The sequence below is a fragment of the Chrysemys picta genome, chromosome 1 (genome assembly GCF_011386835.1).
Source record: "Chrysemys picta bellii isolate R12L10 chromosome 1, ASM1138683v2, whole genome shotgun sequence".
Taxonomy (NCBI): Eukaryota; Metazoa; Chordata; order Testudines; family Emydidae; genus Chrysemys; species Chrysemys picta.
In genome coordinates, this window is record NC_088791.1 from 115,347,932 (window position 1) to 115,373,977 (window position 26,046).

At 44.5% G+C, this 26,046-nt stretch overlaps 1 protein-coding gene across 1 annotated transcript in view; it reads left to right on the plus strand.

Moving 5' to 3' along the window:
* DERA (deoxyribose-phosphate aldolase) overlaps positions 1 to 26,046 on the plus strand; it is a 94,760-nt gene that overhangs the window by 62,929 nt on the left and 5,785 nt on the right. Inside the window, exon 7 of the mRNA XM_005287508.5 lies at positions 23,606 to 23,718. Coding sequence (XP_005287565.1) covers positions 23,606 to 23,718 — 113 coding nt within the window. The remainder of the gene's footprint in view (positions 1 to 23,605; positions 23,719 to 26,046) is intronic.

Below are 26,046 nucleotides of genomic sequence, written 5' to 3' on the forward strand. Positions count from 1 at the left end.
GGGCAGTGCATAATTGCTCCAAGAGCATACAGGTCCAAACTGTTAGCCTGAGGCACAATCTGGTGCCTAGTTCCTTTCATCCTTCCAGAGGGAAGTAATCTGTGTGAGTCCCATAGCGGGCATGAATTGCTTCCCTTCCATAGCAGTTCACTGCACTGACTGGTGTGTTGGGACAGGGGAGGAATGGAGTTAATATTTGACCCAATCCCTGCTGTTTCGTCGTTGAAGAGGATGTAGCAGTCTCTCAGACTGCTCCGTCACTTGTGTGATGACACAGGATACGTACTGATAGTCGGAGCAAGGAGACACTTTACACTTCCTTCCTTCCCTGAATGGGTGTGTACAGCAGGTCACAATCTGGTCCTTCATGAGAGGAGAATCAGGCCCATAATCAACAGAAAGAAATCACATTATCTTTGTATAACTCTCTCCATTCTGTACAGCAGATGTCTTGCATCCTGCATAGTCTGCATTTGTTGTACATTCAGAACTTCAGATGACATCACCAGAAGTTCAGTGTAAAGAATGAGTACAGATTCTGTGCACTGGAGATCTGCTGTATGGAAGAGTGTATCACAGTGCAGGACAGAGAGGAGGGTTTTGAATAAACATTTAAATTAGATTATGGAATAAAAATGTTTTTGGATGACAAAGTAGAGCAAGAAATGTTTGTGCAGAAATAGGTGTCTCTCTCTCTCTCTCTCTCTCTCTCTGAAAAGGGCTGGTATAGCAATAAAAGGGACTTCAATTATCCTGATTCTGAGTGAAAAAGCAGTAATAGAGAAATGAAGGACGATGCATGTTCAATAAGGCAGTACAGGACGGCCCCCTGAAATGGTGCAATTGCCAACAAGCTTAGAGTTATTCTACAACTAATCTTTGGAAATAATGTAGGCATGAAAGAGAAGTTTGAAGTTGAAAAGCTCTAAAGATCCAATCACATAATCCTCAGATTTGAATTGCTGATGACAGTCCATAAAAAGGGTGGTGACACAAAAAATATTGGACGTGGGTAAAGCAGACCTTGAAGGAATGCAAAATGAGATTTTAAAAATCTGGCTGGAATTCAATAATTTATGTATGGGGAATCAAAAGTGAAGGAGTGGAAAGTAGTTAAGAAACAGTAGGGGATCTTATAAAAATTCTTCCAGTGAAATCAAAAGAGGAACAGAAGAGAGTGTGGTTAAGTTGAGAGCTAAAGTAATACCAGAAACAAACAGAGGCCTTGAAAAAAATAGAAAGCACCTGCAAGGGAGGGTCTGAGCGTTATAGAAATAAAATGAGAATACTAGAATTTCATTAGTTTACACTTCAATAAACTGCAAACCCAAATATTTGTACAGCACCACACTTTTATTGCCTAATTTTAGGTCTTCTACTTACCAAAAAGTGTACTAGCTGGCTTCTATAGCAGTGTTGGAGGGGAGATCAGGGTGTGTGCTGGGGCACTCCCTACTTCTCAAATGATGACATTTGCTGATTCATAATGTTTGCATATGTAGAAAGTGGTAACTAGAAAACAAAATTGACAAGAAATTGCAAACGATCGTAATTAGCAGTGAGGCTTATTTGCACATATACAAACACACTGGGCCAAATTCTCTGCTCCCATAAATCAAAGCAGCCATGCCAATTTAAACCAGATAATCTGGCCTACTATTTATGAATTATTACAGTTTCATTTGGTAGCGGCCATGATATACAAGGTGATTTCCAGACCTACAAGCAGGACTGTGCTTTCCCCAAGGAGCTCTCAGGGGACAAATGTACAGACAGACAAATGGGTCAGGGAGGGAGAACAACTAAAGGAGGTAGTATACTCAGAAGACCGAGGATTAGGACTCCTGACTGCCAGCCTGCTGTTGACATTAGACATGTCACTCAACCTCCTTGGGCTTCTGCTTAGCCATCTGTAATATGGATGTAAGACCTTTCACCAGACCTTTTGTCAGATTAATTAATGAATGTTTATAAAGTTTGTAGAACATTTTGAATGAAAGGTACCAAATAAATGGGGGTGGGGGGGAGAATTTTCTCGATGACAAAATATTACTCTGCTTAAAGGCACACGATGAACTGAGCATTTTGCCTGAGTAAGGAATGAAGGCCAAATGCTCCTCAGAGAAGATCAGTTTGTGGAGTGGAGATGCATTTCTCTCCACACATTCTTCTGTCGTAAAACACAGTTCTTCTTCGAGTGTCTTGCTCATGTCCATTTCATATTAGGTGTGTGTGCTCACCACGTGTACTGGTGCCGGAAGTTTTTCCCTTAACAGTATCTGTAGGGGATTGGCTCTGGCATCCTCTAGAGTGGTGCCCGCATGACGTGGTATAAGGGCGCTGCCGACTCCGCCCACCTTCAGTTCCTTCTTGCTACCAGTGACGGTGCTGGAACTTCTGCTGCTTCAGCTAGCTTTCGCTTAGTTCAATGTGTCTCACGTTTCTTTGTAAAATAGTTGTATATAGTTAGTTGGTCCCGGACAGGACTCAGCCTAGGGATGTGGCATGCCCTGATCCCCAGGCTTTAAACCATGCGATCGTTGTAAGCGGCCCAGGCCCATCAGTGACCCACACGTTAGCTGTTTAAGGTGTCACATCTGTAAGTCGTTCAAACCCAAAACAAAAAAGCAGAGACACATCCGTTTCAGGGCACTCCTGATGGAGTTGGCGCTGATCCCAGCACCGGAGCAGAGGTCCGACTCAGCCCCGAGCACCGCAGCGTCGGTACGGAGCGCCCCACCACTGCTGTCTTTGAGCCAGCCTGCCCTGGCCAAGAAGCCCCAGGGGTCTGCGAGGGGAAGATCTCCCACTTCCTGTAAGGGAAGGGAGAGGGTTGGAGGAGAGCCAAGACCCGTGCTGGGTGGCTTGACACCTCCGTCTGGGAGTTGGGCCCCAGCTCATGTCAAGCGGTCGAGCCCCTCCTGTACTATGCCTGCCATACCGGACAGTGACGAGGGCTTCCGTCAACTCAAATTCCCCTCGAGGCCCGAGGCCCTGCAGGGAGATTCTATTGATGCCTGGCCCGCTTCGACTCCTGGTTCCACTCTAGATCCCCGGTACAGGTCAAGCAGCGTGAGGCGTAGATTGCCGGTCTACCAACGCAGATCCATCAAAGATCCCTGGGGTCCCATGGGAGGGGCGAGTCCCGATTGGACAGGTCGGCGTCGAGGCACAGCGGCCGGCACTACGGTGTGGTCTCTCCGCAACATCTGTTCTGCTTACGACTCTGGTGCTGATCAGGAGTCCCTGGTAGCAGGACGGGCCCCAGCACCAGAGGTACCGTTGACCTCATCAGCACTGCAACTGACCCCGGGCCTCTGAGCCAATGGCCAGCAGCGTGGTACCCCTGGAATCCATGGGGCTTCACCCAGGCTGCCCGATCAATGGTGGGGGCCTCAGATAGGCTGTCTGCTGCAGCATCCTGCCTTCCTCCAGAAGTGGAGGCCCCACAGGGAAAGTCCCCTCAGGCTCATGATGACCTAGGGGAGCAGCCAGATGGACCGGCAGGGGATGTGGTGGATCCCTTGGTGCTGGATTCATCCTCATAATTGCCAGATGAAGCAATTACAGGTCCCCCACACCCAGTTCCACAAGATGATGCTAAGCCTCATCAGGAGCTTTTGAAGAGGGTCGCTTCCAACCTGGGGCTTTAGGCAGAGGAGCTAGAGGAGCCATCTGACTCCCTGTTCAACATCCTTTGGTCCACAGCACCCACTAGAGTGGCGTTACCCCTACACGAGGGGGTATCGAAAATAATTAATGCCCTTGGCAAACCCCCTCCTCCCTGCCACCCATCTCAAAAAGGGCTGAGTGGAAATATTTTGTACCAGCTAAAGGCCATGAGTATTTCTATACTCACCCGGCCCCAAACTCCCTCATAGTTGAGGCCGTTAACCAGAGGGAGAGGCAGCGTCAGCCCGGGGCTACGCCCAAGAATAAAGACTCGAAGAGACTGGATCTGTTTGGGCGAAAAATTTAGTAGTCTTCCAGCCTTCACTTGAGAGTGACCAACCACCAAGCCCTCCTTGGCCGCTGTGACTACAATATGTGGCAAGCCATGGCCAAATTCGAGGTCTCGCTGTCCGAAGGGTCCAAGAAGGAATTCCGGGCAATCCTCGAAGAGGGCACTGCTGCAGCAAGAGCGGCCCTCCAAGCAGCCTCAGACACAGCAGACTCTGTGGCTCGCACCATGGCCTCGGCCATCTCCTGGCTGCTCCTCTCTGGTCTGTCAACGGAGGCTCAGCAATCTATGCATGACCTCCCCTTCAACAGCAAGGCCCTGTTTGCAGAACAGACGGACGGTAAGCTGTATGGCCTTAAGGACTCCCGCACTACCCTGAAAACTCTGGGGCTGTACATTCGAGGTCCAGCCCGTAAGCAGTTCAAACTGCAGCAATCTCAGGGTCAAGGGAGTCAACCCACCAGGAGCCACCCCATAAGAAGAGTAGGGGTTAAAAGCACCGTCTAAGCCACCCACCTCCTCCCTCTGCCCAGTCGGACTTAACCCGCAATAAGCAGGGGGGTAAGTGAGCGTTTTGAGGGTGCGCTCAAGGGCAATCTACCAGGCTTTACCCTGGATCCATCTGTCCCACTGTTCTCCAGCCGCCTTTCTTTTTTCCTCCCCACATGGACAGCTATAACTTTATACCGTTGGGTCCTCAGTACTGTGGCAAAGGGTGATACCCTACAGTTTACTTTCCCCCCTCCCATCTCTCTTCCCCGTCCCTCTTCAGGGACCCTTCTCATAAGAGTCTCCTCACGCAGGAGGTAAAGGGGTTGCTACAATTGGGTGCGGTGGAAGAAGTTCCTCTCGAGTACAGGAACAAGGGGTTCTATTCCTGGTACTACTTAATCCCAAAGGCGGTCTGTGGCCCATCCTGGACTTGAGGGACCTCAGCAAGTAGCTAAAGAAGTGAAAGTTCCACATGGTCTCCTTGGCTTCTATCATCCCCTCCCTGGAACCGGGAGACAGGTATGCTGCCATTGACTTGAAGGATGCATACTTCCACATAGCGATCTTTCAAGGTCACAGATGCTTCCTCCAGTTTATGGTGGGGCCCCACCACTACCTGTTTGCGGTCCTCCCATTTGTCCTGGCGACACCACCCAGAGTGCTTACCAAGTGCATGTCGGTGGTGGCTACTTACCTCAGGCGTCGGGGTATCCAGATCTACCCGTACCTCAATGACTGGCTAGTCAAGAGCAACTCCAGGTCTCAGGTTCAAGAGGATGTCACGGTGCTGCAAGCCACGTGCTGCTCCCTGGGCCTACTGATGAACGACAAAAAGTCTACGTTAGTCCCCGTGCAAAGGATAGAGTTCATCGGAATGCTGCTCAACTCGACCCGCACCAGAGCGTTCCTGCCACTAGAAAGGTTCCAGATGTTGACAGACCTCATCGTGGAGGTTTCCACGTTCCCCCTGATTACGGCCAGGCTTTGCCTGTGCCTTCTGGGTCACATGGCAGCTTGCACATACATTGTCCACCATGCCAGGCTCCGAAAGCGGCCCCTGCAGCAATGGTTGGCGATGGTCTATTCCCAGTCCAGAAATCACCTGGACAAGGTCATTACCATTCCCCCAACGGTATTCGCCTCACTGCGATGGTGGACCGATCGCATGACCATCCTACAGGGGGTTCCATTTGACACCCCCTCATCACGCCATCAAGTTGATGTCGGATGCCTTAGACTTTGGCTGGAGCATGCCCCTCGGCGGCCTCCAGACTCAGGGTATGTGGTCCCGGAGAGATGACGTTACACATAAACGTCAAAGAACTCAGGGCGGTCCACTTGGCATGCGGAGTCTTCCTACCTCACCTGTCGGGCAAGGTGGTGAGAGTCCTGATGGACAACACAGCCTCGATCTTCTACATCAACAGGCAAGGGGGGTGCACGTTCATTGACTGTCTGCCAAGAAGCACTCCATCTTTGGGACTTCTGCATCAGCCACGAAATCCATCTGGAAGCTTGTCAACTCCCTGGTGTCAAGAACATGTTAGCGGATCACCCCAGCAGGGCCTTCTCCTCTCACCACGAGTGGTCGCTCCACCCAGAGGTAGCCTGAATGATCGTCCAGAGGTAGGGAACTCCCCAAGTGGACCTGTTCACCACCAGGCTAAACATGAAATGCCACCGGTTTCATTTGTGGCAAGGTCTGGGCAAGGACTCCCTGCCCACTGCCTTCCTCCTGTTGTGGTCAGGGAACCTGATATACGCATTCCCTTCGATTCCTTTCATCAGCAGGTCCTTGCAAAGATCAAGAAAGGCAGGGCACAGGTTATCATGATTGCCCCGGTGTGACCTTGCCAGCACTGGTTCGGCACACTCATGAACCTGACAGTGGCCCCTCCCTGGCCCCTGCCCAACCGACCAGACCTGCAGTCACAGGCCCACACTCGGCTCCTGCACCCCAACCTCGTGTTCCTCCACCTCTCGGCGTGGATGCTGCGTGGCTGAACCCAGAGGAGCGGACCTGCTCGGATGTGGCATCTCTCCCTTGCACTCTTCCGTACAGTCTATCTTAGACTACCTGCTTCATCTGAGGAGCCAGGGCCTGGCACACTCTTCCATTTGAGTGCATCTTGTGGCCATCTCTGCTTTTCAGCCACCGATCCAAGCACAGACTGTTTTCCCATGACATGGCAGTCAGATTCTTGAGAGGGTTCGAGAGACTCGTCCCGCAGGTACGGACCTCTGTCCTGCAGTGGGATCTTAATTTGGTCCTCTCTAGGCTCACCGGCCCACCCTTTGAGCCACTGGGTTCCTGCTCCCTTTCCCACCTGTCGTGGAAGGTCGCATTCCTGGTGGCAGTGACATCAGCGAGACGGGTCTCTGAAATTAAAGCCTTAACCCCAGGACCTCTGTACACAGTCTTCTACAAAGATAAAGTTCTGCTGCGGCCCCACCCGGCCTTCCTGCCAAAGTTGGTCTCCACCTTCCATATGAATCAGGACATCTTCCTCCCAGTGTTCTGTCCCAAACCACACAAGACCAGTGAAGTGAGGCTTCTTCATCCCTGGATGTCCGGATGCCTAAGCTTTTTACTTAGAATGTACCAAGCCTTTCTGAAAATCGACTCAACTCTTCATCGCTACAGCGGATAGGATGAAGGGTCACCCGGAGTCCTTGCAGAGGATTTCCAATTGGATAACCTCATCCATAAGGACCTGCTACAACCTGATTGTCAGAGCCTACTCGCAGGCATCTTTGGCGGCATTCCTGGCGCACATCCCTATCCAGAACATCTGTAGAGCCGCAATGTGGTCCTCTGTCCACACATTTACCGCTCATTATGCCATCACTCAGTAGCCCAGGGATGACTCTGCGTTCGGCAGAGCTGAGTTGCAATCTACACGTCCGTGAACTCCTACCCACCTCCAGGGGTACTGCTTATGGGTCATCGAATATGGAATGGACATGAGCAAGCACTCGAAGAAGAAAAGACAGTTACCTTTTCCGTAACTGCTGTTCTTCGAGATGTGTTGCTCATGTCCATTCCACAACCCGCCCTCCTTCCCCACTGTTGGAGTTTCTGGCAAGAAGGAACTGAGGGTGGGGGGAGCCAGCGGCGCTCCTTATACCGTGTGATGCAGGCACCACTCCAGAGGGCACCAGAGCCTGTCCCCTACGGATACTGCTAAGGGAAAAACATCTGGCACATGTGGCGAGCACACACACCTATTACGGAATGGGAATGAGCAACACAGTTACCACCAGTTACAGAAAAGATAACGGTCTTTTATTTGCCCAGGTCTGCTGGTGAGGAAGAAGTAGGAGTACAGCTAAGCCTCCAAAGGGGCTGTCCAAATATGCAGCAAGGGGAGACCTGAAGTTTTTGGGTGGGAGTAGCTGGGTCTGACCATCTGGCACAGTCTGTGGTAGAAACAGGGGAGGCAGCAGCTGGGAAGAAGGGTGCTGCTGCAGGTTGCAGCGGAGAGCCAGGCAGGTGGTGTAGTGCTGGGTCTGGAGCAGGAAAGGATGCCTTCCTTTAGCAGCTAAAGCTCCCACCCCATATACTGCATACATGGAAATCCAACTAAAATATACCCCGGATCATTCTCTTATGCAATGGGAGAGATTCAGCAAGCTGCATGGTACACTCCTTGAGGAGCTCAATGTAAGGAGGAATGCAGTGTACTGGTTGAGGATGCCTAGCAGCGGTATCCCATTTCTTCCCTATGGCCATGTCCCCAGTGTACCCTCTGCCTTGAGGAGTCAGAACAGAGAGACCTGCATGCGGGATAGAGTAGCAACACTTTGCTGACAGCACAGGATACCCCAGGGCTTGGTGCAATCTCCGCTCTGTTGAAATGATACTGTCTAGTATAGGTATGGATGAATAGCCAAAACCCATTGAAGGCAATAGTAGTGTTTCCAGTGAGTTCACTAGGCTTGGATCTGACCCAAAGGGAGACCTTTTATAAGTCTTCAGTAGTACGGTCCTAAAGCATGAGCAGTCAATGAGATCACTCCATTTATATCTTGCCTACCATTCTCTAATTTGCTAAATGTAGAGACTTGTCTTTGTGATAATGAAACCACCACCACAGTCATACAGTAAAACTGTGCTTTGTTTTACACTAGCCAAAGGGTTGACAGCCTTTGCAATCTTACGTAGGCGTAATAACCCTCACACATGGTTTATCAGCAAGGTTTAAACCCAGGACCTTCAGCACAGATCTCTACCACTTGAGGGAAAAAAAGAGCAAGTGGTTCACTGAATCACCCACTGGAGCAGGACGCATAAGATACGCTGAACAGTGGGTTACACGGAGTAGCATTATGATAAGGTTTATTGCTAGTGTTGTGAAGGGTCAACATTCTATTCATATTCTAGTGCTAATACTTGCATAGCATTTTTCATTTGATCATCTTAAAGCTCTTTGCAGCAAACATTAAGTAAATGATATATTTTCAATTTATAACCACCAACGCATAGAGGTGAGAATGCACCCCTATTGTGTTAATTGTCCTCATGAATGAAAGCTTGCTTTCCTATTAAATAATTTGTTAGCGTTTGTGCTAAAACTTCTGAAGTTTCATACCGCATCAGACTCAGAAATTATTGCAGAGTAGATAGTTCTAGTCAGACATGCCATCAAAATAATATGGCTTCATAGCATAAACTTAGCATCTGTGAAGACTCTCTATTGAAGGTAATGGGTGGTGATAATTTTAAAACATGTAGATATTATGAAAATCAATAGATGTACAGGGTACTGTATCTTTGTGTTATTTCAGGTTGTTTTTTATTACTTGAGCAGCAGTTAAATTTAACAAAACAAGCGATAAATAGAAATAAATATTTAACTTACTGTATCTAGAAATTATAGAAATACAAAATTGACTTATGAAATATTAAAGTAATTTTAAGAGATTGCTGGGAGGAACAATAGCTGGAAAACTTACCACCATTAAAAGAAATTTCATACAGTTGTGGAAATAAAAGAGGCATGACTTTAGGGTTGTTTTTTTTCTTTTTCTTTAAATGGGCTCAGCGTAGAGATCATGCTTATCTGATTTTAGATTATCTTGAAGGTGTGTGCCTAAGGTAGCGGAATATGAAATTGACTTGAAAGAAAACATGCTGAATGGGAAAATTGATTAGGAATTTGTTGTCTAGAACATCTTCGGTAGAAAAGCATGAAACATTGTCTGCATTCATTCAAATAAAACTGGTTTGTGATAAACAGCAGAAGAAATCTGAGTGATTCATAAAACATACAAATACAAAACAGGAAGTATACAAAAGGATAAACAAATGGCAAAATAAGATGGAAGAAAGAGACAGAAAGCTACTGCAAGTGAAAATATTCCAGTATAAAGAACCAAGTTAGTCATAAGGAGATTTTGTTAATCAATAAGGGTTTGATCTAAAACCTGCTGAATGACTCCCATTGACTTTCATGGACTCTTTCATCAGACCCTAAGGAGATGTCTACACTGCAATTAAACATCCATGGCTGGCCCGTCAGATGACCAGGGCTCGGGCTGTGGGGCTGTTTAATTTCGGGGTAGACATTTGGGCTCAGGCTGCAGAGCCCAGACTCCAGCCTGAGCCCAAATGTCTATGCTGCATTTAAATAACACTGGAGCCTGAGTCCTGTGAGTCTGGGTTGTGAGTTCAATCCTTGAGGGGGCCATTTAGAGATGTGGGGGGAAAAAAAAACTGTCAGGGACAGTACTTGGTCCTGCTAGTGAAGGCAGAGGACTGGACTCAATGACCTTTCAAGGTCCCTTCCAGTTCTATGAGATAGGTATATCTCCATATATTCATATTCTATTCTAGCCTTTTGTAACTGTTGTTCTTCGAGATGTATTGTTCATGTCCATTCCATGGACCCACCCTCCTACTTCTCTGTTGGAGTTATCGGCAAGAAGAAACTGAGAGGGTGCTGAGCCAGCAGGACCCCTTATACCAACACATACATGAACAGCTCCAGAGGGCACTGGAGCCGGTCCTTTGGCTATCACTAAGGGAAAAATCTCCGGAAACTGGGCACACACCTAGTCTGGAATGTACATGAGCAACACATCTCAAACAACAGTTACAAAAGGTTAGTAACTGTTTTGGTGGTTATTTTGCATGAACCATTCAGTCAAAACGTTAGAGAAACAGAGACAAAAGAGGGTGACTTAAAGGCGAGCACCTGCTCTGTATGGTCTTAAGAGGTTGTGATGTTGCATCCCATAATGCTTTCTAGAAATATGCTTATGAATGTAAATATGACATGACTGGAATATGTTTTATGCTACATATGCCATGTAACATATCTCTGCAAAGGTTATGATCTACTGAATATATTCATCCTATTTGTATGCATGTATCATTTTTGTATTCGAAGTTATGAATATTGGCTGTGTACTTGTTTGATTTTAAGTAGCCTCAGTGAAGCATTTGGTCAGCTTCTTGAGAAAAGACTATTCTCAGTAAGTGCCCAATCAAGAAACATTTAATCTGACAATAGACTTTGATAGACTCCAGTCCACAGCTGAGCTTTCCTGGGAACATTCCTGTGCAGAACTAAGTTATGCATGGACATGTGACTTGCTCAGGTGACTCAAACTCCATCTTGTAGAGGGGATTCTATACAGCGGGAGGGAGCAGTTTCCACCCACAAGAGAACGTCTATTTAAGCCCCTGGAAACCCCTCCATTTTGTCTTCAGCTGGCTCAAGAGAGAGCCTCTCCACCCCCAAAGGATACCTGAAAGAAACTGGAACAAAGGACAGTAACCACAGGGGTGTGACTGATTGCTAGACCCAGACTAGAAGGAAGCTAGTCTGTAAAAGAAGCTTATTGGAACATCTCTGAGGGTGAGATTTCATCTGTAATCACTTTCTTACTGTATTAGGCTTAGACTTGCTTGTTTTATTTTGCTTGGTAATTTACTTTGTTCTGTCTATTACTTGGAGCCACTTAAATCCTACTTTTTGTATTTAATAAAATCACTTTTTACTTATTAATTAACCCAGAGTATGTATTAATACTGAGGGGGGGGGAGGGGCAGGGGGGAAACAGCTGTGCATCTCTCTCTATCAGTGTTATAGAGGGTGAACAATTTATGAATTTACCCTGTATACGCTTTATACAGGGTAAAATGGATTTATTTGGGGTTTGGACCCCATGGGAACTGGGTGTTGGAGACAGGAGCACTTGTTAAGCTGTTTTGAGTTAAGTGTGCAGCTTGTGGGGGATGTGTTTCAGACCTGGGTCTGTGTTTGTAACAGGCTAGCATGTCTGGCACAACCAGGCAGGGTTCTGAAGTCCCAAGCTGCCAGGGAAAACAGGCTCAGAGGTAGTCTCGGCACATCAGGTGGCAGTTCCCAAAGGGGTTTCTGTGATCTAACCTGTCACAGAGGTGCCCTTGTCTTTTGTACCATGCTTGAGTGTTGCTTTCAAAGCAGGCAAATAGGACGCAATGAGATTTGAGATCTACATAGGAAAACGCTCTAGACAGACACAAAGTATTATTGTGTCAATATTTTATCACAACACGTAGTTATTCAGAAGGTATTGGAGAGCTGAGGCTAATGTCTAATTCCTGGAGTTGTGGAACATGGATGCAAGGAGGGATTGAGATTATTTGACTGATGCAAAGGGGAGCTGAGAATGGAGCCATTTCAAGCTGGAAAAAGTAACTAGCAAGGCACTAGAGGCGTTAGTGATGTATTTTCCATTCTTTATTGTTTATGGATGTGATTTTGATATGGCATATAGGTTTTCTGTGTTTTCATTTGATAAATTGGGTTGGACAACGTATAAAGAGCAGAGTAGTCCGTGAAATGTAGAAAGATTTAGATCAGCGGGATCCTACAAAGCTTGTAGATGTCTTTCTGCAGAGCACTAGCTGCTACCACACTGATTTTATGTTAACTTTCTAGTGAATAATTTAAAAAGACCTGTTTATTTTTTAATAAAAAGGAAAGATATAAATTGCCTGAGTGTTCATAATGTTACTTACAGCTGCTATTGAGCAGATGTTGGGGCTTCTTAATGGCATTTTAGACCAAAATAAGTTATAGGAATAAACAACAAACTTTCTTTTATTACCATTCTTTTCAGACTACTCCTCTGCCAACATTTACAAGAAATGTCTTTTTTTAAACCACCTTATAAATATTTACCTTTCATGTGCCACTTTTTTTCAGCACTTACATTTTAGTGATTGTGAACTATTTTAATAAAGTTGTTAAATAAGTTGCCAAATCCAGTTCCTACTGAAATCAATGGGATTTCCTCCCTTGATTTTATTGGTAGCCTCAGGGATGGGTTCGGGGGGGAGGCTAGCCCTTTAGTTATTGCAAATGCATCTGATAGTCACATTTAAACACACTGTTATAAACACACACCTGGGGCAGCTGACAGTATGTTATTTCATCTTGCATGTTTTAACTCTGCATAGTGTGATCTTAGCAGGTTGATGAAATATTGCCTGCCATCACCAGCTGCCATTCTGTTTAATGTAGGTATTTTAGTTGCAGTAAGTTTAAAAATGTAGCCAGCCTAATAGGTGCAAACGTATTAATATTTTGCACTTAGAGCCTTATGCAAGCCCCTGTTAGCCACCTAATTTAGATGGGAGATTCTGAGCACCCAGAGCTCCTACTGACTTCAGTAGGCACTGCAAGTGCTCAGCACCTCTGAAACTCAGACCGCTTACTTGAGTGCATACGTCTATATTTAAGTGCTTAATTTCAGGCACTTAAGTTTGAAAATTTTAGCCAAAGTGGCTTGTTTAAGATGACATAGCAAGTCAGTGGTTGATCTAGGAATGAAACCCAGGAATCCTGATCTTTAGTTCATGCTCTAAACAGTGAAGAAAGTTAACTTAATTAAAAGCAACTGCTGTTCAAAAATGTACAGATCATGTTTAAACTCCTCTTATATTGTTCATTTTTGTATAAATGTTCATATGTTAGGTTATACATGAAGAAGACCTAAAACATAGTAGTGGGTTTTATGATCCTATTTCGACACTAGATAACATAGATCACTAAAGACAATAATAAATGTGAAACCTAGGCCGTGAAAATTGTTCTTATGTCTGGTACAATACATCAGCTTAAATATTAGCAGATGGTGACAGAGTTAAAGAATACACTCAGCTCAAAAGATCAGAGCCAGATTTTTCAAGCCTCTATTTCTCCAGGCTATGTTGATTGGCCGTGTTTTTTATATAGTGTCTGCTAATATATACACTGCACAAAGCATATATAGTGCTGTATAGATAGACAGATGTTAGTGCAAATTTTTGCAGTATCACTGTGTACACTGGAATCACATGAGTATCCTACGGACAAAATAGCCACGTCAGGGATCTGATCATGCTCTTCTGCACAAGGTCTCCTGTGTCGTTATAACTGCAGAAGATCTACCTACTGACAAGTCTGTATGTTGGGAAGCTTGGAGTGGAGACCAATATTTTACTTGGCCACTTTTCCTGTGTATGCAAATGTGGAAGAGGTAGCCTGAAAGTGGCCAATATTGTCAAAAGCAGGACCTTAATTTTTTTTTTCCCCACACAAGACTGCCATCTTTAGTTGATTCTTTTAAAAAAGATAAGACATTACACATACAGGCTCTTTGAAGGTTGACATTTAATAACTCCTCACCAAATACCTGGCAGGATTTATACATCTAACACAAAAAAGGTTTCATGTTCAGTTCCTTCCATCTGCTGTATTTCAGTGGGAGGAATTAAATGCCAAAACTCAAAATGATTTTTATTAATATATAAAAATATTTTAAAAAGTAAAATCTACATTTAAAAATAAAAATGTAGGTTTATAAAGTAGGGTAATATGCAAAGCAAGTGTGAATATTTATTATTTTTAGAAAGTCTTTTACAAACAAAAATGGCTGTTTAAATCAGACTACTAATTTTTTAAAGGGAGGTGTTGGTTTGGAAGCCAGAAGATGGTTTGTAGCCTGTTACCAGATCAGGAATGGACACTGCTGACTAGTGGACCCAGAGAATCAAACCCCCAACGTAGTGTTTAGCGATTCCCTGGATTATAGCCACTTCTGACAGATACCTGCAAGAGTATGGGTTTTTTGTTGTTTTGGGTTTTTTTAGCACTGTGGTTAAATTCAGTGAGACTACAAATATTACCAAACTGGGTGTTGATCAAGCATTCATGTGAAATACAAATACACAATTTGACAGTAGCTAAGGCCGTATGTAGCTGACTTTTAAAATGCATAAGGATCCAAATCACTCCTGTAGGGAAGTTAATTTATGGAGAATTTTATTCATTGAATTGCCAATCCTACAAATCTTACTAGCAGGAGTAGTGCCTACTCAGTCATAAGGAAGAGTTGCAGATCAGGGCCCAGCATTCTAGGGTAAATTCATGTCTGCTAACATGCAGCAAGAGGGGGCATACATTCATTTAAAAAAAAATGACCCAAATGTTTTCCTCATCTTCATTTCCAGACCTTTAAGATTTGTAAAGGATTTCCCTTCTATGCTCCATCTTCCCTTTTATAATCCCCCATCTAAGAATCCTGTCACAAGGCCTAGAAGATATCTTAGCTTCAAATTGGGGATGGCTGTGGCCAGAGATACACGGTGTTGGAAGGGCAACTGCAGTGGGTGACAGCTAGGGCCCAGGAGAAAGGCAGCCAAATTAGTTGGGCCTTATGATTGGCGCCATAACTGTCATGATGCTACCTCCATAGTCTCCTTCACTGAGCAGAAGCTGACTATGGGAGAGAGACTGTCTTCTAAGTTTTCAGACATGGCATATAACCTTCACACATGGAAATCCCCTTCCCCTCACCCTCACCCCCAACCCCCCAAATCAATTCTCTCTCTCTCTCTCTCTCTCTGAATTAGAGAGTAGGGACAGCATCTTAAAGTACTTTTATCATAAGATATTGAAAAAATATTCAAGATGACATTGAAGTATCATGATTTTGGTTGTGTTATATACGGCTGTTAAAAGTTATGTTTAAAATTCATAGCACTTTCTAATCCTGAAGTAGACTAATTTTCTAGCTTGCTTTGTTCAGTACAATGTATTTCTAAATCCATTTTAAGCAGCTATTTCTTCAATTTGAGTAATTTTCTCACAAGTTAATAGACAATGCTCAAGCATACCTGACTTTTAGTGTTAGCAAGTTTGGAACAAATATATTATCGGCATTAGAAAGCACAAAATTAAACCCAGTTGCTCAAATCATATGTAGCATATTATGCTATATACTGCTATTCTTCTAAACTATTTGTACATATCTATTACTTTCTTCCAAATCATAGTGTTACTTGTGGCAGAGCATATGTTGCTATAGTTACAAATTTTAGTGCCTAAAACAGGGGTTTAATGGAGGTTGTGGTGGACAATATCTTGTGCTACTAAACAATATTGATCTAAAACTTGGACAGTCAATAAATAATAAATCATATTTAGAGTAGATATATTATTATACATATTGTACAATAGTTTTATTGTCTAGGATATTTAGTTTAGATTACCCTAATATGAGCTAGTGAGTGACACAGTGCAATTCAGTTCAAGTAAAGATAGATTTTCAAACCAGTGCACCTAATTGTATGTTTAAAATGGGAAATCGCGTGTACTAGAATACTCAGAATTGGACACACCATGGTATTTTTAAGCATGATGAAAATTGGCACATACCATGTTTCCATTATTTATGCTGCCCTGCTCAAAAACAGAGCTGACTATGAATAGTAATCACACAATTATTAGGTAAAGAAACATAGTATAGGCAAGCTTCCATTCTTGTTGGATAAGCTGAGGGAGTGTTTTCTAATGATTTCAGTAGTAGTGAGTGTGGGTATTTTGACTAATGGGCTCTCTTCCTGATCTCTACCTCTATCTTACTATGTGGCCTTACACAAGTCACTTTACCCCTCTCAGTTTTTCCATCTGCAAAATGGGGATAATACCATACAGGGGTGTTTTGAATTTTTATATCGATAAAGTGTTCTGAAATCCTTGAATGAAATGCATTATGTACATTGTTTTACATTAGAAAAATAAAAACCTCAGCTAGGAAAAAATGAAATTTTCATTATACATGACTATATTTATAAAGTATTTATTTTACCTCCAACTATGCCTGGTGAAGTTTGGATTGGAAGAACCCCTCTCAAAAATATTCAAGAGATAACACACAGGGCAAACTGCTGAATAAGAAAAGCTGATGTAGTTCTTCCTTTTGGATCGCCAAGAAGAACATGTATAAAATGAACATGTAAGAAACACAATACTAATGAACTGGTCCTATCCTATGGAGAACTGCAGTAGACACTATAATAGTGCAATAGCTAACCATGAATGATTCTAATGCCATAATTCTCACCAGACATCATCTACGGGTGCAGCATCCTGCTCTGACCAGAGTTATTGTCTTGAGAGACTTTTGCAGGAGGAAGGATTTCATGATTTGTGTAAGGCCCACAAGTGTCCCTAAGGGCAGAATCTTAATTACTGGTGATGATATGCAAGAAGGGAGGAACCCATTTTGACTCTTGAAGCCCAAGCGGAGATGGCAGGACTAGCAATTAGCAAGGTCAGCCTTTTATTTATAACCAGAGCAAATATGATATGGACTTCCCGAGAGACAGGGAGTGTGGAGCCCTCTGATGTACTTTTTACAGCCACTTTTCAGAGCAGAAGTGCACTATACAGTATTTGAAAATGTAAATGACTTTACTGTAAACTGATAGAGCAAAATTTTCAAAAATAGTAACTTAGAAGTAGGCACATAAATACTTAACTAGTCTGATTTTCAGAGAGCTGAGCCCCTAGCAGCTCCCACAGTCAAGCTACTTATTTAGATGTTTAAGTATGGACTCAGGAGCTTAACTTTAGGCACATTTTTAAACAAACTTGGCCATAAAACATGTATCCATTATTGACAATATGTATTAATCACTGCTACCTCTTCAACATGCGGTACAATCACTGTGTGCCTGTGTTAAGACAGCTTGGCCCCCAGTCATTTTACATGTGACCTAGAGATCTTGTAAGGACATACATTTACCCCATATTGCCACATAGTATTGTAACTGGGGTACAATCACAAAGAAATCTTCACGAGTGCTTTACTAGTAGTTATAGAGAATTGCAGTAAAATTGCCTATTATTTTAAACTGCCAGCCACATCTTTGTTCTTTATTAAGACTACGCAACTACAAGCAGTGTGCAGTTATCAGGAGATAATCATGCCCCCAAGGCATTTGAGGTGCTTTGCAACCCAAAGGTTGTGATTACTCCATGATTGCTACACTGCTTATTATTTCTTATTGCTTAATTATAGAACCATAATATTGTTCCTGAAAACTGTAATCTAAACAACAGTCGACAGTGTTAATCAGCTGCTCAATTACATTTACATGATATAAGCAGTGGTGAGCTGGAGCTGGTTCGCACCGGTTCGCGTGAACCGGTTGTTAAATTTAGAAGCTGGTTTAGAACCGGTTGTAAAAGAGGTGGGCAAACTCCGGCCCACAGGCCACATCCGGCCCTCAGGACCGTCCTGTCCGGCCCGCCTGAGCTCCTGGCTGGGGAGGCTACCCTGGCCCTCCCCCGCCTTCCCCCCTCTCACAAAGCCCGGCGCCAGCGCTCTGGACTGCTCCTGGGTAGCTCTGCAGCTCCTGCTGCTTTGAGCGGTATGGTGAGGGGGAGGGGCTGTGAGCACCAGCGGGCCCTGCAGCATCCATACACGCTGCCGTGAGCAGCATGGTAAGGGGGCCAGGCCAGGGCTGGGAGGAGGGGTTTGATAAGGGGTAGGGGGTGGTTGGAGGGGGCGGAGGTTCTGGGGGGGCGGTCAGAGGATGGGGAACGGGGCGAGTTGGGTAGGGGATAGGGCCCTGGGGAGCAGTTAGGGTGGGGGGTCTCGGGCTTGTACTCACCGGGAGGCGCTTAATAACCAGTTCCCTACTGGGTTGGCGGCGACACTTCGGCAGCGGGTCATTCACTCACTCCGGGTCTTTGGCGGTACTGAAGGACCCGCCGCCAAAGTGTCGCTGAAGACCCAGCAGGGAACCAGTTATTAACATTCTGGCAGCTCATCATTGGATACAAGGGATCTTTGCCATGTGAAGTGAATTGGGGAAGTATGGAAGGATGGTCCAGTGGTTAGGCCACTAGCCTGGTACCTGGGAGTCTTGGTGTTCAACTCCCTGCTCTGCCATAGATTGGCTATTTGGCCTTAGGCAAGTGAGTTAGACTCTCTGTTCAGTTCCCATCTCTACAATGGGGATAATAGCACTGCCCTACCTCACGGGAGTACTGTGAAGATAAGTTACTACAGTAATGGGGCCACATAAGTACCTACGATAGACAGTATAGATGTCTCTACCTCTGGTAGAGCTCATCCTCATGTCTAGATGCTGCTAAACCATCCTTACTAGGTATTGCATTTATTTCTGGCTCACAAAGCTTTTCTTCTGAAAAGTACACTTTTTTGCTTTTGAAATGCACCAGATTGTACTAAATAGCAGTATCTCCCTGTCACAGGGTCCACTCACCACTGGTAGCACCTTCTGTTGGTCATCCTAGAGATTAGCTCTAGCCAGGCATTGTGCCCTCCTCCAGGGGTGTCTCTCTCACCGACCTCTCCTCCTGTGGCCCCTCTCGCTCCAGAAACAGCAGCCTCCTTCTCATGAGTCAGCCCTCTGTCTAGGTCATTACCTGTGTTTCCCCCCTTCCAGGGTCCCAAAGTCTTCCTTCAGTCTTCCTTTGTCTGTTGACAGCTTCCTGGCTTTATAGGCCCTGTCTGTTCCTGCCCAACTGAACCTGTTTTCAATTCCCTGCTGCTTGGCTCACCTTCCAGATGCAGCCTGTGGAGTTAGTTGTCCTGCCTGGCCTTCTTAACCCCTTCCAGTCTTGTGTGGGGTAGACATCCCATCACACTCCCCTTACACCCCCAAAATAAATAATTAAATCCGGCAGAAAGAGATCCCTACAGGGCTATCGCTCTCTTGTAACCACAGTGTTGCAAATTATTCCATTCTAATAACAGATGTTTGAACCCTTTTGTCAATCTTTTTTTAAAAAACATATAGGTTCCTGAGTCCACACGGAGGAACCTAAATACATGGCATGATCTAGCATCTCCCAGTGTAGCCAATGGGATTTTCAAAAGTTCTGGGTACTCAGTGTTTTGTAAATTAGGACACTTAGTTAGCACCATAGTCCCTTGTTCTGTATAATTAGGGCCCTACCAAATTCACGGCCATGAAAAATGCTTCACAGCCCATGAAATCTGGTCTTTTGTGTACTTTACCCTATATTATACAGATTTCACAGGGAAGATCAGCATTTCTCAAACTGGGGGTCCCGACCTAAGTGGGGTTGTGGGAGGGTTGCAAGGTTACTGTAGGAGGGTTGTGGTATTGCCACCCTTACTTCTGCGCTGCCTTCAGAGCTGGGTGGCCAGAGAGCAGCGGCTGCTGTCCAGGCACCCAGCTCTGAAGGCAGTGCCCCGCCAGCAGCAATGAAGAAGTAAGGGTGGCTATGCCATGCCATGCCAACCTTACTTCTGCACTGCTGCTGGCAGTTGCACTGCCTTCAGAGCTGGGCTCCCAGCCAGCAGCCACCGCTCTTGGCCACCCAGCTCTGAAGGCAGCGCTAGCAGCAGCAGCGCAGAAGTAGGAGTGACAGTACCGTGACTCCTCTACAATAACCTTGCAATCCCCCCCACAACCCCCTTTTGGATCAGGACCCCTGCAGTTACAACACCATGAAATTTCAGATTTAAATATCTGAAATAATGAAATTTACAATTTTTAAAATCCTATGACTGTGAAATTGACCAAAATGGACCATGAATTTGGTAGGGCCCTATGTATAATATAGCATGCAGGCATACTACTGAGAATGCACAAAACTCCATTGAAGTCAGTGACTGGGATTTTCAAAGCTAGCTAAAGATTTTGGGCACCCAAAGCCCATTGAAATGCAATGGGAATTGGGTGCCTAACTCCCTTCAAGCTCCATTGAAAAACCTAAACAAAATGGTTCTGCATTGGCACAGCCTTCCACCTGTGCTCTGCATGATCTGGAATCAGGGCCTATATAGGGACCTAAGGACCAGATCCTCAACGATATTTAGCTGCCTAACGATTTAGGCACCTACATACGTTTGAGGATCAGGACCTAGAAGCCTAATTTTAGACACCCATTTTTGAAGAGCTTAGTCTTAGTATTTCATTGAGTCACTTTCTAATTCACAAACTATTTAGAAATGTATTTGAAAACTTGCCTTTGTGTATGTGCATTCATATAAGGGGGGCTGGGTGATGGTTATAGGTTCAAAATGATCTGAATCACCAGATAAAATTTGCTGAATTTTTGTCAGTCGCGTGTTTTTTGTTTTATTTTGTTTTTTACAAGTATAGAAAACACGGGGCTGGTGAATAATGTCACCAGAAACTCCAATTACAAGGTTGGCATGAATTCCACTTAATGACATGCTCCTTAAAGCAGGGGTCGATTTTTAAATCCCGTTTTTTCATAAGCGAAATATAAAATGTTAATAATACCTTACCCTGTAGTGCTCTCTGGTAGCATACATCTTCTGGGTTCCGCAAGATTCTTTATGGAATCCTGCTAGCAAACTCTTGTATCATAAATAGAATTTGTTCATGAAATAAAAATGTATTGTTTTCATTGTTAGATGATGCTAAATTGGCTGTATGTTTGTCTAATAATCACATCCAAAAGCTGATTATTCTGATAATAGCCTTAAGATATTATTTAAAAATAAATAAATAAATAAATGCATTACTTTTGTACTAATAATAGTTTTTAATCTCTTCTTGTTTCTCTGAAGTCAATGAAATTTTCAAAATTGAATAATAATTTGATCCGTTAATCTTTTGAAGCTAGTAATTTTATTTCCCCCTCTTTGCAGTCTCTGAGGCTCGCAAATGAATAGAGCTTCATTACTGGAGTCTGCATTTAATAACCATTATCCATTATCTTGTAATTAAGACTCCCTGTAACGAATCATGAGGACAATGCAAAAATACATAGTACATTTCTTTAATGAACTGGAAAATGTTCATCTTGTTCTATTTAGTAATGAGTTGCTGAATAGTCGTTAAATCCACTGGAGAATGGAGCTAGATGGATTTTGAAGACTATCTTGAGTTTGTGGTTAATCTATTAGAATTAAAATTTCATCTTCTATTTTTATCAACAGCTGATTAGAAGTCATTCTGTTTGACCAAATTGATTAGAAGACCATATACAAGGGCAGCTGTTGTTTAATGAAAGTTTTTAATGAAACTGTACCATAGAGACTTGTAATTATAAGACTTATAAAAGCTTTGACTTACCTTGTACTGTGGCGGGGAGAGGAAGTATTGTAATGAAGGACTTAAATTCTGCACTTAAAAGAAAAACTGTAAAAATTATAATTTGATAATGTTAAAGTTTCATTTCCATTTAAAAAAGGATGTGACCATTAAGTGTATACAGTGGGCTCAATCCTGCTCGCTTTTAAATCAGAAGAAAAACTCTGATTTCAATGGGAGTGGCCCCAGAGTATATAACTTGTTTAGTGTTTGGGTGACCTTAACTCTTTGTTTGCAGTGTTGTTGTAGCGATATTGTTCCCAGGATACTAGAGAGACCAGAAGGATTAGGTAAGATCTTTTATTGGACCAACTTCTGTTGTTGGAAAAAACAAACAGAAGTTGGTCCAATGAAAGAGATTACCTTTTCCACCTTAATTTTATGCAAAGTTCAGTCAATTGTTAATTGCCCTTTACTTTAAATTGCATGCCCGTGGTGTTAAGAAGAGTTTCTATGTTGCCCCATCTGGTCAAAATGTAATCTTCATCAGATGACACAGCTTACACAGCGATTGGTCTGTTCAGTACTTGAATGGGAAACTTACAGGGAAACCCATGGTGTTGTGGGATGTGGTGTGCAGGGGCGGCTCTGTGTATTTTGCCACCCCAAGCACGGCAGTCAGGCGGCTTTTGGCAGCATGCCCGCGGGAGGTACACTGGTAACGCAGATTTGGCGGCATGCCTGCAGGAGGTACACCGGTCCTCCGGCTTCAGCGTACCCGCTGCCGAATTGCCGCTGAAGCCGCGGGACCGGTGGACCTCCCGCAGGCATGCCGCTGAAGGCTCCCTGACTGCCGCCCCCACAGCGACCGGCAGGCTTGCTGCCCCAGGCACGCGCTTGGTGCAGTGGTGCCTGGAGCCGCCCCTGGTGGTGTGATTCAAGAGATGGCCTCCTTTGCTTTGCTCTTGTAGTGAAACTGCTCCAGATTACTGCTAGAAGGCATTGTGCTGCTGAAGATGCCACCGTTCAGATGAGATATAAAACAAACCCTGAGCTAAATTTGATGTCAAGGTGTAAGCAGATGTAATTTGATTTAAATGGGAGCGGCAGTCTTACCCTATGGTTGAACTGGTCTCCCGGACTACTTTTGCTAGTTAAAGAGCCTGCAGTTCCCAGGGCTCCAGCCTGCTGCATTGAAGTCCATGGGAGTGATGTCATTGATCTGTATGGGAGCAACATCAGACACCTGGCTATGCTCACACTCCTTCCCCTCCAAAAAAAAGTAGTATTTTGCGAACTGAGTACTGTGTTACAGGATTCACTTAAGACAACACTGAAATGCAGCCGGGTACAACCAACACTTCACAAGAGCTCAGGCCACAAAGTGAAGAATAACATTGTATTCAAATGAAAATGCAGAGTGAAATAAGCCAGGAACCAAGGCTAACTGTCCGCTTCTTTGGAATGTTTCTTCAATGCCTACATATATTACTGACCATGCATTTAAATGTTGTATATCATAACATTAGCTGATTGGCACATGAGCAAGGACAGATTGTGTTCTGATGGCTAGAGACAGGAACTAATCGTAGAAATGCCTAGCTTCTATCCCCTGGTTGTTCTTCTAAATTGCTCTGAAACTTTGAACAGGACTTTTAACCTCACAGTGGTTGAGGTTCCCCAGCTGTAAAATAGGGATAATTCCTACATTACAGGGATGATGTACGGCTTAATAATGATTGTAAAACATGAAAGGAGCTATATATACACGTGCAAAGAATTACTGTTATTATAAAACTACCATGGAGTTTTCTGTTTCTTTTAAGGTTCTGATTTTATTAAGACCTCTACAGGAAAAGAAGCAGTTAATGCCACCCTTCCAGTAGGCATAGTCATGGTACGAGCTGTTAGAGATTTCTACTGGAAAACTGGCAACAAGGTATTCTTACTATTGGAATCTTTTGTGTAAATAAAAACAGAGTCATTGAGAAGTTGAGGTAAAACCTGAATATTTGCAAAATACAGAACATATGGTTGATTGATTAACATATATCTTAGCTTTCATATAGATCAAGCTGCAACTCAACTTTCCTTATAGTTGCCTCTTTCTAATTGCTTATAAAAATGTTCCTCTTTGGCTGAAACTTTCTATGTTAAAGAGGAATTTTTTCCCCCTGGGAAAATTTGTGCAGCATCCATTCAGTCCCCATTGTATATATAGAGAGTTTTGGTTTACTGGTTAGGCTGTTTAAATGTGAATTTTAATAAACAATGGGGCAGATCCTCAGCTGATGGAAATTGGCCTAGATCCATTGAAGTTTATGGAGCAACACAGATTTACATCAGTTGAAAATTGACCCAATACATGCAATACTTGTAAGTAAAATGTTGTATCTTCTGACTTGATTAATTTATATTCTCACCCCAAGTACAAATTCTACTGCTTTCGTCTTGGCCATGTAGGGCAGGGGTGGGCAAACTACGGCCCGGGGGCCACATCTGGCCCTTCAGACATTTTAATCCAGCCCTTGAGCTCCCACCGCCGAGCAGGGTCCAGGGCTTGCCCTGCTCCGGTGCTTCAGACGGGGGCTTGCCCCTCTCTGTGCGTGCCATGGCTCTGTGCGACTCCCAGAAGCAGCAGCGTATCCCCCATCCAGCTCCTATGCGTAGGGGCAGCCAGGGGGCTCTGCACGCTGCGTCTGCCCCAAGTGCTGCCCCACAGCTCCCATTGGCTGGGAACCATGGCCAATGGGACCTGCAGGGGCAGCGCCTGTGGATGGGGCAGTGCACTGAGACACCTGGCTGCGCCTTCGTGTACGAGCCAGAGCGGGGGACATGCCACTGCTTCCGGGAGCTGCTTGAGGTAAACGCCACCTGGAGCCTGCACCCCTAACTCCCTCCCGTGCCCTAACCCCCTGCCCCTGATCCCCCTCCCGCCCTCCTGCACCCTCAACCCCTCATCCCCAGCCCCACCCCAGAATCTGCACCCCCAGCCAGAGCCCTCACCCCCTTCCGCACCCCAATCTCCAATTTCATGAGCATTGATGGCCCGCCATACAATTTCCATACCCAGATGTGGCCATAGGGCCAAAAAGTTTGCCCACCCTGATGTAGGGTTTCCCACCAGCCATGAAAGACAGTGTGTAAGTTCTGCAGCAGAACTAGTATGTGTGGGGAACAGGCTTCTGAGAACAGGATGTTTACTACTACTGTCCTTCCATATCACTTGGAGGGGAGACTTGGTGCAGATCCAATTTTCCATTCATCTGTTCCTGTACTTGCAACAGTAATGGAAGGGGAAGGTGGCCAAAGAAAGCTCTAAGCCATCTTTCCCTTTCCTGAGTTCTGGGGCAGTTGGGGGCCTGTGCAAACCCCAGGTTAAGTTGGAACAACCTCAGAACTGCTCTTACTTATGCTTTGTCTCCTCCCATGGTCCCCAGAAAGCAGCTATAGTACAGTACTCCCATGACATCTCCTCTCCATCTCTGGCTTGCCCCTCCCTCTCTCCCTCTGCCCTTATGTCAGCTGGGAAGCCCCCGGCACAGGCAGTAGTCTCAAGAGGCCATTTCCACTCGCTTTAATGTCCATTTAGGTTGCCAGAATAGCCTCCATGGGCATTAGTGTAACAGAGAATCTGGTCCATTTATCCACAACCCTGGCCTTGGCTAGACTAGGATTTTAACTCCATTGACTATCCCCCTGGAGAGAGGGGGGTGGGGTGTGTGTGTGTGTGTGTGTAAAACGGCTATGGGGGCTCCTGCAGCCATGTGACTAGAGTAGGATTTGCCCTTTCACACTGCATTACTATAAGATTTTTACATTTAATTAATATCATTGTTTAATTTATCTTTCATTTTAACACAATTCATTCACAGTTTAAAATGTGCTATTAAGAGACTCTGTGTGTGTGTGTGTGTGCGTGTGCGCGTGTGTGTGTGCTTGAGAGAGTGTGAGTGAGAGAGAGAGAATTAGATGTAAACTGACTTTATATCCTTCTATTAACTGAAGACAATTTTATCAGTGACAAGAGATTTCTAAATGGTTTCTTTAACAAACTAATTCTGCTGCTGTACAGAAGCTTTCTAGCAAGGCGTGAGCCGGCAAAAACAGGTTAATACAGAAATTAAACTTTTTCAAGGAAAGGAACAGGTTGCAGAGTAACATTTATTGAATGATAAGCTGTGGTAGTGATATGAAAAGTGTGCAGTATAATGGGAAATAATCTTTTCCTGTCATTATTGAAGGACACACATAAATTGGTTTTTCT